This window comes from Lontra canadensis, unplaced genomic scaffold, assembly GCF_010015895.1.
Source record: "Lontra canadensis isolate GAN:19392208 unplaced genomic scaffold, GSC_riverotter_1.0 scaffold13, whole genome shotgun sequence".
In the NCBI taxonomy this organism is placed as follows: domain Eukaryota; kingdom Metazoa; phylum Chordata; class Mammalia; order Carnivora; family Mustelidae; genus Lontra; species Lontra canadensis.
The window spans coordinates 15523316-15542437 of record NW_022631007.1 but is presented as its reverse complement, the minus strand read 5'-3'; the positions used below and the strand labels follow the sequence as shown (position 1 = coordinate 15542437).

The 19122-nt window shown below is 45.4% G+C and overlaps 1 protein-coding gene across 10 annotated transcripts in view; it reads left to right on the top strand.

The window, feature by feature from the left end:
* The window catches only part of COL6A3 (collagen type VI alpha 3 chain), a 77082-nt gene that overhangs the window by 8051 nt on the left and 49909 nt on the right, over positions 1 to 19122 (top strand). For 3 of the 10 annotated variants that reach the window (XM_032857567.1, XM_032857566.1, XM_032857568.1), the window contains exons 2-5: positions 5214 to 5334; positions 6825 to 7442; positions 12495 to 13097; positions 16827 to 17411. In XM_032857567.1, coding sequence (XP_032713458.1) covers positions 5244 to 5334; positions 6825 to 7442; positions 12495 to 13097; positions 16827 to 17411 — 1897 coding nt within the window. In that variant the 5' untranslated portion in view covers positions 5214 to 5243. The remainder of the gene's footprint in view (positions 1 to 5213; positions 5335 to 6824; positions 7443 to 12494; positions 13098 to 16826; positions 17412 to 19122) is intronic. The other 7 variants (XM_032857573.1, XM_032857572.1, XM_032857575.1 and 4 more) reach the window with 3 other exon arrangements.

The following is a 19122-nucleotide window of genomic DNA, read 5'->3' as shown; positions in this document are numbered from 1 at the left end:
TTTTTTTGTGCTTTATCAAAGATGAGAAAATTATTTCAGAATTTCTCAGTAGAGAGCCTACTCAGCGTTTAACGTATGAGAGGACCCGAGGACTGTAAGAAGTCAGATGTGTGAGTTGCAGGGACGGTTACAAAGCCATTAGTAAACTGCTGAACACAGTGTACCCGTTTGTGAAGGCTGCTTGCAGGGGCCTGGGGTCCTCCTGTCCCACACCCAACAGGGAGTGAGCAGATCTTATCTCCCATCCTGCTTTTTTCCATATGGATTACATGGTCCAGTGATTTCTGCTGAGGCCCTGTGATAGTCTCCTGCTCTCATTCTTAAGCAAAAGCACTACTTAGAACCTTGCATCTTGTGTGTGGATCAAATGTTTAGAACGATTGAGCTAGACTCCCTGAAAGATTCACATTAAAATTTTTCACTGAAGCGGTGGTGCTATGGTGCTTAAACTTTAGTGGGGAGGTAGAATAGATGCTTCTAGAATCACACGCGGACATTGATCCTATCCCCAGAAAACCCTGTATACTCAGATACAGTTGTGTACACATTTGTGGGAAGTTGACAAGTCCTTTGAAATTTATGGATCCATATTAAAAAAATGTTTTGACCAATTACAGTATTACAGGTTGTTTTAGAAAGGGCTGCCTAGAGTTTTGGGAAGAATCCAGTAGCATTTAAATAATATGGACATACAATTTTCTCATAAAACTACTTTCTAGTAGGATGCTTATTGATGTTAGAAAAATCCAATGTTTAATTTTAATAGAAAGAATCAACAATAGCACACGTACAATGTACTTTTATATTGTTCTAATGTGTATATCCCCAGGCGCCTGGGTGGCATTTAAGACTCTTGATACTGACTCAGGCCATGATCTCCAGATCGTGAGATTGAGTCCTGCGTTGGGCTCCATGCTGGGCGTGGAGCCTGCTTGAGGTTCTTTCTCTCTCTCTTCCCTTTCCCCCCTTTAAAAAATGTGTATATCCTCAACTGAGAACACAAACATATAAATTAAAGACCTTGCATTTACTTTTTTTTCCCCTAGAAGAAAAATTCAGAGATAGGTCTAGCAGAATGTGGGGAAAGGGAGTTATGGCTGGAAGGAAAAATCTGGAAAGTTTCCAGGGTAGAGCATCGGCTTGAGGAATTCCTAGGTGGTGGAGGAGGCAATCCTGGGGCTGGGTTGGAAGGTCATCTTCAGTGGAGAAAGTAGACCAATCAGGCAAGTGGTACCTATGGGAAGTGCCCTGAACACTAGCCAGGACTCAGTTAGGACTTGGGGACACCATGGCACCAAGAGCCAAGCACTGGGGGCTGCCCTTCTCTACTGTATTGATCCATGTCTAATGAGTGTTCACCATTTCAAGCCAAGATGTTTGGGTTGTGCCTTTGAAATGCTGCCATTGTGACCACTCGCTGTCACCTTACTGTAAGGAAGAAAGGATGTCCTTTTGAAGACTGGCCTCCTGATCATCATGAGAACAAATTTTTCTTCACAGTGTTGATATGTTTCCAAGAGAAAATTGTATCAACAGGTGGTTCTCTTTTTAAGCTCTCAGAAGTGGAGTCACAGGGTTGATCTATCTTTTTGTTGGCTTTCCTTAGAAATCTAAATTCGCAGTGGATCTTGGAATCCATTCTCTTTTTTATGGTTTTGCCTTTCTCCATCTAGTCCACCAACTTTTGGCCAGCTGACTGAGAGCCCACACTCTGCGTCTTGCTGTTCCTCAGAGCTGGGCCAGAGATTTGAACTCCAGCTTCTCCCTCTGGGCCTGACACCTGGTGGGCAAAACTGCGGGCCTCAGCTTAGGTTTTCTTTGCGCTCCCTGCACCTGTGTCCTTAGGTGGCAGCCTTCTGAGGGCTGCCTCTTGGTTCTCCTTGGCCCTCAATGCTATCTTGTTGAGTCCTCCAACTGGACACTGGTCTCCTGCCAAGGCCACCTCACTAAATAGACAGACTTTCCTCTGCTATCATGACTTGTGTTTCTCTATATGACAACAGTGACAATAGCAGATCATCCTTAATACTGGCTTCATTCGCAATGTGAGGAAGATGGAGTTCCTGCATTGTATGGTGGACAACTGTGAACAGAATCATTGGGCCATCTCCTAGGGCAAGAAGAAGGTCAAGCTGGAGAGGTCAACAGGTGCAAAATCTTAGGCCTTTCCTGGAGCTGATTTAAGAGCTCAGACTGTACTGAGTGCAGAAATAATTTTTGCACCAGGTCTCACTGTTATATCAGATTCTTTTTTACTTTCTTTTTTTTTTTTAAGATTTTATTTATTTGACAGACAGAGATCACAGGTAGGCAGAGAGGCAGGCAGAGAGAGGAAGGGAAGCAGGCTCCCTGCTGAGCAGAGCACCCGACACGGGGCTTGATCCCAGGACCCTGGGATCATGACCTGAGCCGAAGGCACAGGCTTTAACCCACTGAGCCACCCAGACGCCCCTCTTTTTTACTTTCAAACGACTCAAGTCTTGTTCCCCAAACCTTAAATTTTGCTGCCTGATACATATTTTCTTCTTCCTTTCCAAGTATTATTTATGGGAGAAAACAAACATTATGCTGATTCATTATAGGGGCAAGGAAGCATGCTTTAAGAAAACGTTTACTTGGATTTTGTTCCCATTGTAGCTCTTAGCCATGATCATACCTCAAAAAAAGTTTATATTATACCTGTTAAATCAATGGCTACATTTAAGGGGCACATTCTTACCCTTACTTTTGAAAACAGGTGATTTTTCCCGTCCTTTCTTAAAAATTGTGGTAAAACACACATAGCATAAATTTACCATCTTAGCCATATTTTTGTAAGGATTTTTAAAATTTATTTTTGAGAGAGAGAGAGAGAGAGAGAGAGAGATGGGGAAGGTGAGGGAGAAAGAATCCCAGACTTTCCTGTGGATCCTGAAGTGGGGCCCAATCTCATGACCCTGAGATCACGATTCAAGCCAAAATCAAGAGTCAGGTGCTTAACCCACTGAGCCACCCAGGTGCCCTCCATCCTAACCATTTTTAAGTGAGCAGTCCAGTAATGTTAACTATATGTTCCTTGTTGTGCAATGAATCTCTAGAATTTTCTCATCTTGCAAAACTGGAACTCTTTACTTGTTGAGCATCTCCCCCCTTCCCCACCCTTTGGCAACCACCATTCTATTTTCTGTTTCTAACGGTTGGATGACTTCAGATACCGCCTCTAAGTGGAATCTTGCAGTATGTGTCTTTTTGTAACTGGCTCATTTCACTTCTCATGGTGTCCACAAGCTTCCTCTCACAATGTCTCATATGATAGGATTCCCTTATTTTTTAAGGCTGAGTAATACTTCACCATATGCATGTCCCACATTTATCTTTATCTGTTCATCCATTGGTGGACATTTATGTTGTGTCTACTTCTTGGCTGTTGTGGCAAATGCTGCAACAAATTTCCATGTGCAGCTATTTCTTTGCAATCCTATTTCAGTTATTTTGGATGTATGCCCAGAAGTGGCATTGCTGGGTTATATGGTCATTCTATTTTTAATTTTTTGAGGACCCTCCATATCATTTTCTATAGTGGCTGGATTGTTTTATATTCCCACCAGTAGGACATCAAGGTTCCAATTTTCCAGCATCCTCATCGATTATTATTGTTTACTATTGTTTCGATATTCATTCTAATGGGTGTGTCTTGATATCTCATTGTTTTGATTTGCATTTCTCTGATGATGAGTGATATTGAGTATCTTTTCACGTGCTTAATGGTCATTGGTGTATCTTCTTTGGAGAAATGTCTATTCAAGCACTTTTCCCATCTTCAAGTCGGATTATTTGCTGTTGCTGCTGTTGTTGAGTTGTGGGAGTTCTTTATATATTCCGGATTTGAAACCTTTGTCAGATATGGGGTTTGTGAATATTTTCTCTTTCTCTATAGGTTGATTTCACTCTGTTGATAGTTTTCTTTGCTGCGCAGAGTTTTTGTTTGATCAACTCCCATTTGCTTTTGGTGTCATATCCAAGAAAACATTGCCAAATCCAATGTTATGAAGACTTCAATATTTTCTTCTAGGAATTTTAGAGTTTCAAGTCTTATGTTTAGATCTTTAATCTGTTTCAAGCTAGTTTTTGTAAATATTATAACATAAGCATCTAATTTTGCTCTTTTGCATGTGGATATTCAGTTTTACCTGCACTCTTTGTTGAAAACTGTCCTTTTCTTATTGTTTAGACTTGGCACTCTTCTAAAAGATTGTTTGACAATATACATGAGGTGAGGGTTATTTCCAGGATCTCTGTCTCTTTCCATTGGTCTATACGTCTGTCTTTATTCTAGCACCATTCTGTTTTAAAGACTGTAGCTTTGTAATACGTTCTGGAATCAGGAAATGTGACACCTCCAGTTCTATTTTTCTTTCTCAAGATCGTTGTAGCTCTTTTGGGTCTTTTGAACACCTGTATGACTTTAGGATTTTTTCCCCCTATTTTTACAAAAAAAATGTCACTGGAATTTTGATAGGGCAGGGGTGTTTTCTGATTTGGGGTGAGGAGAGGGTGTTGTTTGTAGGACAAAGGTTTGGTGACAATGGCTACTGAGCCCATCTGAACATGAGCTTGGCTGGTTGAAAGTCATGTGTGCAGCCACCAAGTGGTGTGTGCCTATGGGACACCATGTAGCAATGACCACACCATGTGGTCAGTCCTCAGGTTTGGCTTCACAGGCTTGTTGGTTCAATGTCCCTGGATACATCCCATTCGGAGATTGCTGGTTGGCACACAGCAGGCTTTTGTTGGGAAGAGAGTGCTAAATAGAGAGTAAGGGCAAGATTTGAAGTGGGTCCAGAGGCCATGGTTGTGTTGGCACATACTCCAATGTGGGCAAAGCCCATTTTCTCCATAAACTAAAGATTTCCTGGGGGATTCTTTCAAACCTAATCTACACAATTAAGCTGGGTGTCACAGACCTACCATTCTTTGTGCCCACAAATACCTTTACTCTTGATTCCTTCTGCCATTTGTTTAGTGACCTGATGCCCAACTCAGTCTGAGAGGAAACAAAGTTTAATTGCCCCCCCACCGTTTTTTAAAGCTATGGCCAAAGGGATATAATCATTAGATTCAAAGATTCTCATGTATTGTTTAGTCAAAGCTACATTTCACAAAACGGATAAATCCTAGTTTGTAATCTGAGTGTTGAAATTGATCACTTCGCTTTGCCCTATTTTCTCGTTCAGGTTCCCACTTGGTGCTTAGACACGTTCAAAATGAGGAAACATCGACATTTGCCCTTGGTGGCCATGTTTTGTCTCTTTCTCTCAGGCTTTTCTCTTACCCGTGCCCAACAGCAGCAAGCAGGTAAGATCCAGAAACATTTCTTACTTCTATTCAAAGGAATATGTTCTCTGATTGTAGATCTGAGACCTCACGAGCTTGAGATAGAACCTAGACATGGTTTGAAGGGATGGTGAAATCCTTTGTTAGGTGTTCATTCAGGCTACAGACCTTTCCAGATGCTCTGTATCAGGGAGAGATGGCTTATTTTTATGAAAACTTAGGTTGGATATCCTGAAGTTGGTTCACAGGTGGTTTGTCTTTACACTGGTTGTGAGCAGAAAGTTTGTTTCACAAATATTTTGCCAAATATAGAGCTTTTCCACCTTTCTGGCACTGGTTTGGTCTCACAGCACATAAAACCAGGGCAAGACAATGATTGAAAATAAACATTTTTCTTAAAAACAGAACACACAGATCATCCCCCTCTCTATCACTCTGGGCACATAAAGACATTTTTGATCTAGAATCACCCTATCTTGAAAAAGTCAGTTTCTCAAAACCATTTTAAAAAATAGATCCGAGTTAACTCTCTTAAGAAGTTGTTTGCAGAGTTTTAGAAAATTGAGAAATGCTTCATGCAATATTAGCTTATAGGGATGGGGGGATGGGCTTGGGTCTTCCTCTTCTTTACCTGGGAAGTTGGGAGTTGGGCAGGGATCCTCCCACAAGGTTCCGTGGTCCTTAGAGGGCAGAGAGCTGAGTACTGCCTCAAGGAAAGGGGGACATTCCTTGGGGCATCAGGGCAGCTTGAGGTAAGTAGAGTCCAGGAGCTGGCTGTGTGCGGCCAGCCTGGCCCACAGCACGGAAGGGCACTCTTTGGCCCCCCACAGCCCAACACCCTGAGCCTCCTGCTTCTATTTTTCAGAGAGGACTGGATTCATCTTTGAAAAAGATAGATAACGTCTCACATCTCAAAGGCTTTTCTGGCCCTGAGAAATATATAGTCACTGGTTAGAGTACCTTTCTTCATGTTAAAAAGACAGAAAAACGAGATGCTGCTTTTTTCTACAGTGACACAAGTCTTCACTGAAGGAAGACCTCTTTATTACATTTCTTCTTCTCACAAATTACTCAAAGCATTGGAGGCTAGTTGATGTAAAGTGGTGGGAGTTTTCACGGTTCCTTCTTCTTGAGGCCCAGTCTCAGAGCCCAAACTGAAGGATGAACTCATAAAATGCTGGTGGATGATCTCTGATGAGATAGCCTTCTGGTCTCATCAGGTGGGTCTTGGGGCTTAAGCTGTCACAAAGAATCATGCCTGAGTTAAAAGATACTCCAGGGAATGCTCCTGCCACCCTCCCCATTTTCTGGAGCCTGCCACTGGTTCCCATATAAGGTTCATTGCATATGGAACATGGGCTAGTGAGGGGCCACCAGCTGCCGTCGAGTCCCCACACCCAGGTAAGTCAGCGAGCTCCCTCAGAGAGCGCCCAGTTCAAGGGCAGACAGAGTAGGAAGGAAGGCTTTGTGCTGAACAGGAGAAAAATCTAAACCAATGTCTTTTTTTAAAGATGTCAAAAATGGTGCTGCTGCCGATATAATATTTCTAGTGGATTCCTCTTGGAGCACTGGAAAGGAACATTTCCGACTTGTTCGAGAGTTTCTGTATGATGTTATAGAATCTTTAGCTGTGGGAGACAGTGATTTCCATTTTGCTCTGGTCCAGTTCAACGGCAACCCACACACTGAGTTCCTGTTAAATACGTACCGTACTAAGCAAGAAGTCCTCTCCCACATTTCCAACATGTCCTATATTGGGGGAAGCAATGAGACTGGAAAAGGATTAGAATACGTAATGCAGAATCACCTTACTGAGGCTGCTGGAAGCCGGGCCCGTGAAGGAGTCCCTCAGGTTATCGTAGTGTTAACCGATGGACACTCGGACGACGGCCTTGCTCTGCCCTCAGTGGAACTTAAGTCTGCTGATGTTAACGTGTTTGCGATTGGAGTTGAGGAAGCAGATGAAGGAGCGTTAAAAGAAATAGCAAGCGAACCGCTCAATCTGCATGTTTTCAACCTAGAGAATTTTACCTCACTTCATGACATAGTAGGAAACTTAGTGTCCTGTGTGCAGTCATCCGTGGCTCCAGAAGGGGCTGGAGGCACAGAGACCCTTAAAGACATCACAGGTAATGGCAACATGGCCAAGCTGCTGCCTGCCTTGCTGTTCTTTGGAGATAAGCTTGGCAACCGCTGGCATTCGAGCAACACTGTGGCTAGTGGTGGGTGGGTGGGAGTGGGAAGAGATGGCTCTTCATGGGTCTAAAAACAAAGGTTTAACCATGCTCTATAGTGTCCTTCTGAAATAGAGCTCTCACCTACCTCAAACAGTTTAATATGAACTCAATAAAACCCCCATTTGCCATTATGATCCCACAGGAGGTCCTTCAACCATTCCTAGCAAAAGCAGCTACCACATGGTGGGTCAGGCGTTTAACAAAGATCCCTCACACCTGTTACCTGAACAGAGAGCCTGTTTCCTGGAAAGAGGGCTCCCTGCTGGATGGCTATGGCGGAGCTTGCAGAGAGAGAGTGAAAGAGAGGCAAGGGGACCTTCTTGGGAGGGAAATCCGGGATGGTAGTGAGTCAGCTCCTGCAATGGCCCACACAGGGGTCCTGCTTTGGGGAAGATGGGGGGAAGATGGGGACAGCGGTGTGGACCAGGATGGGGAGGAGCCCTAGAGAGGCAACCGGGTGTGTAACCCGGGGAACGCTACCACTGTGGATGGAGGGAGATTGAGGGCTGATTGTGGGGGTAGGTAGTGTCCAGTGATGCTCACAGGCCCATGTGGCCCTCATGTGTGTAAGGCGCAGTGGGAAGAGGGCCTTGGGGGACCTGGGAGGCTGCCATTCAGGAGGGTTAGCCACAGAAATGTTACAGTCTCTGGAGATGAGCCCAGGGTGTGCGGTGTGGACATAAGCTGAGTGTGATGGGAGGGAATCCCTGAGGAAGGTCGGAGATCACTTGGGTGCCCTGAGGAGGAGGAGGAAGTGGATGACTCTTTGAAGGAGGTGTGAGTGGGGGGTGGCCTGGGCAGGCTCCACACCACACCTGGGAAGCGACCATGGGAGCAAGATCCATGGCCATGGCTTCTCCTAAATTTCCAAAGAGGTTGCCGCCCAGGGACTCAGAGATGAGGCAGGAGGCTGGGTGACTGGCGGAGAGTCTGTCTCTTGTTAATTCCACACACGGGGCGGAGCAGGGAGAAGAAAGAGTTGAGATTCTGAGGCATAAATTGGGCCATCTAAAAGGCCACATGGGAGGGGCTGGTGGAAAGGGGCATGAGGGGCATGAGGAGTCTGGAGAAAGGTAGAGTTTTCTGGATTGTGGTGAGGATAATGGGGGAATACAGATTCAGAAAGCAAAGGCTGGGGAAGAAGTTGACTAGATGTCAGGAGAAGGAACCGGTCATCTCAGGCAGAGCTTGGAGGAGAGAAGGGTTCCAGAACTAACCAACCCCAAGTTGTTTCAGAGAGTGGTCTTCCCCAGGGTTCCCATGATCTCAGTTGTGACAGGGTTGGGAAGGCTGACACCCCTGCCAGCAGGTCTACCTCTGACAGAGGAGTGAGTGATGGCTTCTATCATTTATGTTTAACACTGGAAAGTGTCCTCTCCTACATGTGACATGCCTTTCATGACAGACGTGTCGATCCTGCCAGATTATAGGAGAAGGAGCTGGGACCCCCCAGAGCATTCCAGACCAAACACTCTGGGCCACAAGGATATGACACGTGGGTATTTGTGATGACCTATCCCAGTCTCTACAATATTCTCAGTGTCAGTAATTCACCAACAATCACATTTCTGAATGGTGGAATAAGAACTAATCCGTGTCCAAACAGTGAAGTGATCAGTAGATAAATGGGACATCTTTTCTTGAGTGCTGGCTTGGCTGACTCAGGAAAAAGAGGGGATGAGTTTACCTTTACCTTTAACCATTCTATCAATGAACAAGGAGCCTGTCCATAGAGTCTGTTTCCACACAGATGATAAAACCTTTGTTTTTATGCCTAGAAAGCATCTCTGTCTTCTAGTGTCCAAGCCACTAGCAGCTCCAGGGTGGAATATTAATCCGTTTATGTTGTCTTTTCTGATTAACTTCACTCTGCAATTCCTTTAGTATCACAGCCCACTGCATGTTCCACAGCCAAAAGTAAAATAATAATCATTCTCTGCTTATGGTTTTTAAGGTTGCCAGAGGGCAGTATAGAGATTGCTAGTAAGTTAGGGCCGTTTCTTCCCATCACCTGTACGTGTACAAAATGTTAATGGTTCCCACTGTTCTAAATGAACTCTGCTCAAGTCATCAGTCTCTGAAGGTTGAGTTTTTAAAAAATCTCTTTGTTATTCTTTTGTAAAGGCATTTCACTAAGATACAAAAGGTCTGCACTGAAGCGAAACTGATAAGTGGTCTGTATTCAGCGAGGATTTCAGTGTCAGCCTTCTTTTCTTTGCAAGATATCGTTTTAAAGCACTCACAAAGTCCATCTACAATTTTTCAGATTTACATAGGAAATCTGTATGTGATCTTTTTTACTATACTTAAAAAGAGGAAGCATCCCACGAGCTCAGGAAGGCACCGAGCCTACACAAATGTGCTCAGGGAAAGAGTGTTTCCAACAGTGTTAAAGGAGCTTGATGTTTCCATGGACATTGTGAAACGTCTCTGTAGAAAATGCCAGAGAGGGTGTGACACATGAGCCGTTAAAGCAGAGAACCAGGCAACCTCCTGTTTTTAAGTTTATTATACCTGGTTATCCTTAAGAGTTGGTGTTGGCCATTGGTATGGCTTGTTCTACACAAGAACCCATAGCTCTTGTGCTCGTCTGAGGCTTTGGTTCTCCTGGATAACACAGCATGCCCTTGTTCATTCCATCATTGTGTGCATCAGAGGACAATGTTGTTTTTTCAGTGATGACAAATTATCCAACATGTTTCTATGACCTGTTGCCATTCAGCCTTTAGGAAGAGAAAAGTTCAAGGATTCTCCCACAGGGCTTCTCTTCTTTATATACTCCTGGAAATTGCAACCACAAAATAATAATGCGATAAATTAACTAAAAAGTAGTAAACAAATAAAGAATGTGCCATTTTGTGTTTTAGGTGTTGTTTTTCTCTTCTTGACCCTAGGCTCACTGCTAATCCTTCTTTTAAATGACCTGGCATGTGGAATCAGTGGCCAATCTTCCATCATCTTTCTGGGGCATTGATTCACGCCTGGGAAATGTTGAGGAATATGGTGGTGTGATTAACACCATGGTGGTATGATAGAGTATCTGGCTCTAGTGATGCTGTGGGCCATTTCTGAGGCCCTGCATCCTCCCAGAGATCCCTCAGGAATCTTAAGTTTTGGCTAAAGAGTAGCAAATGCTTCGGCATTCTTAGCAAAGTCCCACTCTCATTTAATACTTGGGTGTGATGTTTATTAAAAATATGAGAAGCAAATTAAAATTACTGTGTCAAAAATACTGTAGTAAATTATTCCTCTCATTAGAGCTCATAGTTACAAGTTAATATCTTCCCCTATGCAAGGAATTCATCTGCAAAAATGTCAAGGATTTTGTGGAAAGGAGGGAAGACCAAGCTGTTTCAATTCTAGCAATCCCTGGTTTGGCATACACTGTGAGGGAATTTGGGGAAGAATGTAATTGCTCTATAGCAAAATTCTTTCATTTTATGAGATTGGATTTGTATCCTATTTCTATAGTGAAAATGAAAGCAATTTTGCTGGCCCAAGGAAATTTTCATTTTAAACATAAAATATTCACTGTTGTTAAAAAAGCCAGAATGACTAGTCATAGTGTTGTGATTATATCCTAAATACAGCCTTCTAAAATCTCAGAATATAAATATCACATATGCTCCCAAAGAATCCTTTCCTGTTCCTGACATGCACTTATTAAAAAACATTCACCAGACTAATTTAGCTTTTCCACTAATTTTAAATCAGTCTGATATAAATGTTCTAGCCAAACGTTTGAAATATTCTGCTCAGGTCTCCAAATTATTGATTGGCCTTGTGAAATCCCCATTCTCCCTAATGGGATAGGAGTGTGTAACTTGCCATTATGGGGAGAAAAGAGGCCTAGGTCTCCGTCTTTATGTCCATCTGTATAACCCCAGAGCTAATTCTGATTCAGGGTTTATTAGAGGCTCATGGTCTCACTAGGCAGTCAGTGTAGGATGTCATAAAAATAAGGTTGGATAATTATGTCATGACTGGTTTCATATCACTCTGCTTAACATTGTTCTGCATTATGTGATTGAATATAGAGGCAATAGCAAAAACACAAGAGCAAGACATCTAGCCTAATCCCAGACCCACATGTGAATTCCATGCAACTAAATGTCATATGAAAAAGGAAAAGACCTTGATACAATGAGCACTGGGTGTTACGTACAACTGACAATTTATTGGACTCTACATCTGAAACTAATGATATACTAGATGTTAACTAATTGAATTTAAATAGAATAGGTTATTAAAAAAAGAAAAGATCAAACCAAACATCTCTAAGAGTGTTTTAAAGATGAGAACTCTAAGAGTAGCTTGAGTTCTTCCTTTCAAATTTATAGAGTTGCGTACATGCACCATTTTGGTTTTTATAGAAAAGAGAAGAAACTGTTGCTCAAAGAATTGTCTAACATGCTGGGACGCTAAGTCACTGAACCCTGAATCTGAGATTCTGTTTCCTAGCTGTGGATTTGGACAAAGAAAATTCCCAAGATCGCTTGGGGATTATAAGAGAAATGTCCAAAACACAGAAATCATGTTTGGACTTCTGTTAACAGCACGCACTCCCTTATCTTCTCCTGTGGGTATGGTAATGCACAATTCCATCAACATCTCCCTCCAAATTCTGTAGAAGTTTCTAGAATACATACCCTTGATTTCTCAGACAAATGAATATGATGTTTTGAAGTGTAACTGCAGAGTTGGTGCAAATGCAAATTTGGTATAAATGTCCCATTTTTATACCATGGTTCTTAAGAAGTTGCCTCTTATCCATTCAGAATGCAGAACTGAAACAGAATTTCACATTCCTTAATCAACATGTGTTTTGTGTGTCCATATTTCGTGTTTCTTATTAGTTTCCAAAGAAACATGTCAGAACACTGAACGATGCATGTGGTCACTTGTTCTAACGCTTTCACATTTTTGCATTTCTCTCTTTTAAAGCACAAGACTCTGCTGACATTATTTTCCTTATTGACGGATCAAACAACACCGGAAGTGTCCATTTTGCAGTCATTCGCGACTTCCTTGTAAATCTCCTTGAGAGACTCTCAGTCGGAGCTCAGCAGATCCGAGTGGGGGTGGTCCAGTATAGTGATGAGCCCAGAACCGTGTTCTCCTTGGACACCTACTCCACCAAGGCCCAGGTTCTGGACGCAGTGAAAGCCCTTGCATTCACTGGTGGGGAGCTGGCCAATGTCGGCCTTGCCCTTGATTTCGTGGTGGAGAACCACTTCACCCGGGCAGGGGGCAGCCGAGTGGAGGAAGGGGTTCCCCAGGTGCTGGTCCTCATAAGTGCTGGGCCTTCTAGTGACGAGATCCGCGACGGGGTGGTAGCACTGAAGCAGGCTAGCGTGTTCTCGTTTGGCCTCGGAGCCCAGGCCGCCTCCAGGGCCGAGCTTCAGCACATAGCTACCAATGACAACTTGGTGTTTACTGTCCCGGAATTCCGTAGCTTTGGGGACCTCCAGGAGCAATTACTGCCGTACATTGTTGGCGTGGCCCAAAGGCACATTGTCTTACAACCGCCAACCATTGTCACAGAAGGTACGTATGCTCTTCTCTCCATCGTGGGGGAATGGGGGGTTTTGTGTGTTGGTTTTTGTAGAAGCAAGGCAGGCTCCTACAGAATGATTCACCTCAGGAGAACCTGTAAGTACCCACAGCAGAGCCCTTCTGCCATGTGCTGGCTCTTGGATGTGATGTCTGTGATTGCTGTAGTGTGGGAAAAAAACCGCGAGATCTGGGGGTGAGCGGGAAGCTCGTGTTGACATATGCATTGTCAAGGAAGTGTGCTTTGAAGGTGAATTCTAGAGAACTGTTACTCTGAGGCTGTCAAACATCATTGTACTGTTTACTTACAATCCAGTCATCTGAAAAATGGATCTCAGGGGCTCATGACAATTCTGAGAAAACTGGTCTTGGACAATGGCATTGCCTCGAAGCCAACATGTTAAGAGGTGTGCTCGTAGGTAGGTGTGGGCTGATCCACAGGGTCCTCTCTGTGGTAGGGATTGAGGACCTCTCTTCTGAAGGTAAGCAACCACACAGATTCCTTGGCGGGTTATTCAGGAGGCGCTGTTTGCCTGGGCTTGTCCAATTTCTGACTGGTTCTTTGGAGTGGCAAAATCATGACATACCTTCAAATGGGGGGCCTTTGGCAGAAGAGCCCAGCTGGAAACATTTCTGAACATGAAACCAATCCCATTACCTAACACATATACATGCAACAAATGTGGGAGGTGAGAATGTGTTTTCAAATGTGAAGAGTCCAGCTGTGCTTGAGGCTGTGGCAGAGAAGTTTCAGGCAGACCCTTTGGTACCAAGTCCCCTTAACTGGTGATCTCATCTGTCTGCCAGAGATCACCTGTGGTATTCTGCAAAACTGCTGGGTAGGGAAAACCAGAGTTGATGCCCAATTCCATCCGGAAAATCCCCTTAATGTTTCTAGACATCCCTCTGATTGGAGGTTTCTCTGGATTTGCACACTTTTGGAAACAAACAGTTGGTTTCCATAGGTATTGTCCACATTGAGGAAACACCACAGCTGTAGCTGGGAGAACTCGCCTTTGGTCCCGGGTTTTATGGTAACCAGCTGTGTGATCCTGGACAGGCTGCAGAACCTCCCTGGGAGGTTTATTGAGTTTTATATTTGTTTATTGAATTTATGGTCTGGGAGCTATGGATGAAGACATTTCTGTTCCAGGAGAAGCTTCATGTTTTTCTTCTTCACAAGCAGCACACTGCTCTCATTTCAGTTCTTCTAAGCTAGGGGGTTAGCTCCTCACTCACAGACAGCATCTTTGTGACTACTTTGTGAATATTCAACAAAGATCCTTGGCTCTCTGGTGTGAGCTGGGCACCAGAAACACAGTGGTGGTGGACAAGAGAGACATGGCCACTGCCCCATTACAGGATAGTATTCCAGGTGTGAGAAGGTAGATGAGGGCAGCCTGGGGCTGCGAGGGGGAAGAACAGGGGGAGAGAGCTTCAGATGGGATGGCCAGGGATTGCGGGTTAGAGAAGCTGCAGGATAGAAAGTGGACAGCAGAGGGACAATGCTCTGGGTGCATGTCCCTGCAACACCAAGGAGCATGCCCACTTTCCAGAACTGTTGTAAGGTAGTGGGGCTGGAGCTCACTTAATCCACGGAAGGTTGGAGTTTAGGGACCACCCTCCAGTGGCTCTGTTTTCTCAGCGATCTGCGTGGTGATATGGGGCATGGGTGTGGGCCACATTGGAACCGAGAGCAGAGAATGAAAGTGGTCCTTCCAGAGGTTGGGAGAGGAAGGCTTCCAGGAGAGCACTGGTCATCGTGAGCTGGTGTAGGTTACCTCGCAGGTGGGCTGTGGAGCTGGGTGAGCAGATCTGGGGCCTGGCATGGCGGAGGCAGGTGGAACATGCGTGAGCAATAGGCAGAGGCCAGGCCGAGGTGGGGTGGGTGGCAATCTCCAGAAACAGCAAGGGCAGGTGGGGCCTGAGTTACAGTTGCAGGGTGAGGGGCGGGGGATGGCGTGGGAGGACAGGCCTTACTGCGGGCTAGGGTCCTGAGTCGCTGAGGATGGGCAGAGTCGGGTGGAGACAAGACAGCCCAGAGAAGTGACAGGAGGGGTCTGGACGTTTGCCGACAGCATTGGGGCACTACCAGGGAAGCCAGCCCAGTCCTGGGCTCCTGAGGTCTGGGGGGATATGTGGCATCCTGGGGGTGGGCTGGTGGCAGTCATTGTAGGACGTGCAGGCAGAAGCCTGCTGATTAGCAGGACCTTAGGTTCAGCTCCCAGCAAGGGTATTTCAAACCCAGTCCCAGCAGAAGACAGCTGTGTTCGGGTTGTCATCACAAGTCAGAAGGAGATGTCACTTACTGGAGGAGGAGGGGACCTGCCACTCAGCCAGTGGAGGGAGTCAGCCTGGTGATCTGGGATGACAGCTGACCTGTCTTTCTATTCATCTATGCTATGTGTTACATACATACATGTATGTACATACAGGGAATGCAGGAACCTCTGCATTTATGGTCTTAGGGTCAACTTCTACGTCAGAGGTGGGAGAGGAATGTGTGTGTGAGTGCGTGCATCTGAGCAGGCTCACTCTCCGTGTGTTCATGGAATGCACACGTGTGGTTAAGACTCTGTACACAGGTACTTACGTCTGTCTTCTGTGTGTGTGCAGCGGGGAGGAGGAGGCAGGGCTGTGCCACACTCATGGTCTTACACATACACACACACACACACACACACACACTTAGTGAGAATTCCACATGTCTGCATGTCTCGTGAAGCATTTAAGGACTTGGAACTCATCATCTACCCCACAAGCCACGGCCAACGCAATGGTCCCTGCATGCTTGTCCCTGGGTGTTTTGTGTCCATGTGTGCATTTACGTGTTCTCCCTGAAAGAGGAGAGTTTGGACAGATAATAATAGAGTCAAATATCAGGACATATAACCCACATCCTTCTAAGTCTTGGAAGCCCCAGCAGGTGTCTGGATTGGGTGTAATGCCTGACCTGATTCTGTGTGCCTGTGGCTCAGCCTGGCTGCTGTGTGTCCCTGCGGCAGGCAGACCCAAGTTTATAGCTGAGAGGCAGTGACCTCACCCAGATGCTTTTGCTCTGCAGTTTTTCACAGTCCTAACACGAAACTCAGCCCCTTACCAACGCAGGTCTCTCACATGGACACCCTTCTGTGCCACTTGCTGACTTTGACATCGATTTCTTTTCCATAAGTTTTATGATGTCAAGTACTTGGTTTTCTTTCCTTTGCCTGAAAAACTCAGGCATGGAGAATAGAATGGAAGGGAATGGGGATGTTTACGCTCTGTCAGCTTGATGGTAGATGATCGTGATGTCACGGTGGTGAAACAAAGGACCCCCTCAGTAGGCACTGATGCTCCTTTACTCTATTAAGCTGCGGCTTCATTCTGGGCTCTCAAATCTAACCTCAGACTTTTGGCAGAAAAGAGCTTCCTGGCTTTTTTTTTACTGACGATGTGCTAAGCAGGTGGTGACTAAAACTTAATTTGTTTTTGTGCAACAATTTTGTAAAAAGTTCTAGGAGTGGGTGGGGGTGGGGGATTAGGCCAACCTGCCACCCCAGAGGGAGGATGCAGCTAACAGCAATGTGTGTGTTCTGACAGATTCTCCTGGGGCTCCCACTGTCTTCACACTGGCCAGAGCAAATGGGAGTGCCCTCCAAGTTGAGTTAGCTGTCTAGAGAGTCATAGTTGAATGTGATAGGTAAGGCCATTCTACTCACCTTATAATGTTGCTACCTACAGTCATTGAAGTCAACAAGAGAGACATAGTTTTCCTGGTGGATGGCTCATCCGCACTGGGACTGGCCAACTTCAATGCAATCCGCGACTTCATTGCCAAAGTCATCCAGAGGCTGGAAATCGGACAGGATCTTATCCAAGTGGCAGTGGCTCAGTATGCCGACACTGTGAGGCCAGAGTTTTATTTCAATAGCTACCCCAATAAAAGGGAAGTCATTACCGCCGTGCGGAGAATGAAACCCATGGAAGGCTCGGTCCTGTACACGGGCTCCGCTCTGGACTTTGTTCGCAACAACCTGTTCACTAGTTCGGCTGGCTACCGGGCCGCCGAGGGGGTCCCTAAGCTTCTGGTGCTGATTACAGGCGGTAAGTCCCTAGATGAAATCAGCCAGCCTGCCCAGGAGCTGAAGAGAAGCAGCATCATGTCCTTTGCCATTGGGAACAAGGCGGCGGACAAGGCTGAGCTGGAAGAGATTGCTTTTGATTCCTCCCTGGTGTTCATCCCTGCTGAGTTCCGAGCTGCCCCTTTGCAGGGCGTGCTGCCTGGCTTGCTGGCGCCTCTCAGGACCCTCTCCGGAACCTCTGAAGGTATGGTGGGGAGGAAGTCAGACTCACAGCAGGGTGGGTCTGCAGGCAGAGCCTTTGAGAAACCAACCAACCAACCGAGGAACCAAATTTGATTTGTGCTCAGCTGAGAGACAGGTCTTGAATGATGGAAACAAGAGCCATAACCAAGATTTATTTCAGGCTTCTTTTTACCGTGAGTTGGGGATTGTGTGACTTGAATGCCGTAGGATACAATTGTAGGTCCTAAAATGTCATCATATAAGAATTGTATGACTTGATGTGTCATCAAACAGAAATCATATGATGGAAACTGTAGGGCCGGGGGCCAACTGTCCTTCTAGCTTCTAGCTTAGGAGGTCACTTCTAGTTGTTACCTCTTGTCAGATCCCAGGATCTGTCTCAACTGGTGACTCCTGTCCAGCCTGCTTCTGCCACCACCAAGATGTGGTTTGGCTCTTGCTTTCCTGAGCTCACATTCCCCACTCAGTGGCCCAGCCCCCAACAGGGCATAAGGTTAACCTGCTCTCCTTTTCTTAGGGATTTCCCTTCAGTCCAGAATGGGCATGGCGATAAAAGCCTAGTGGTTTCTAAAATCTTTCATTTAATAGGATTATCAGTGAAAAGTTATTTTCAAAGACACGGTAATAGTCTGTGAGCTCACACACCGGTTGGGTGCAGTTCGCCGTCCTTAACGAAGATGAGTATCACAGGAGCAAGCTTTTCCGCCTCACAACTTCACCACTGGAAGACTGTCAGATGCATGACCCATATATTGCATGATGTTTGCTTTCTTCTCAGGCTCTTTGCTCTTCTGAAAGTCTCTCTCTCTCTTCCTTCCTTCAGGCTTCCAGTCCACACTCTCAGAGCCAAAGCCATTTGATACACACAGGAAAAAATTAGTTGTCAGGTTGAAATTTTAGTGAGACACCAGGGAAGAGATGGAAGAGATTTTTTTTTTTTTTTTAAAGGCATGTATTCCTAAGCATGCTGCTACAAATTCTGGAATTTGGGAACTGTTCTTTTGAATCTTCATTTGCCTATCTTCAGCCAAGCATGCCAAATAGTCTTTTTGCATCCTAACATGTTTCCGTGATCCTATTCTCTCCCTCTGGAGGAATTCCCAAGGGCACCCCATGGGATTATTGCCAGGCAATGCCGTGACTCCCAACAGAAGGGAACCAAGAAAGAATGACAAAGGGGTCATCCTAAGAATACTTCAGGAGGAGAACAGCACAGTTTTATTATTTTTTTCCCTAGCCTTCAGGAACTCGTCTTCTCAGGTGACTTGGGCTAACACTTCTAACCTATCTGCAAATGTGTAGAGGGAAACCCTGGGGGACCTGGTGTCCCCCATGTAAGCCTGGCTGCGACCACAGTCCTAAACCCGAGTGAGGTGGAAATGCAGGGCATGCTGGTCACTTCCCTTCCAGGGAAGAAAGGTTCTGCTTCAAGGATTCTGATCATTTTTGTTGGTTACAAACTCTCCCTTTGGTGCTCTCTCTCTCCATGAGCCAACTTGGTGTCGTCAACTTGGCTACTGATATGCCTCACACACCCCAGCCACCATGAGAGGAAAATATGCCGCCTTCTGCCATATTTGACGAGCCGGACACGCTTTGCCTCACCGACTGTCTGTGTGTTCTAAATGTTGGCATGTGTGCCCATGGTGTGGGCACACATGGAGTGCCCCTGGCGGTTGTGTATGTCTCACTCTGTTTTCTGTGCTTCACTG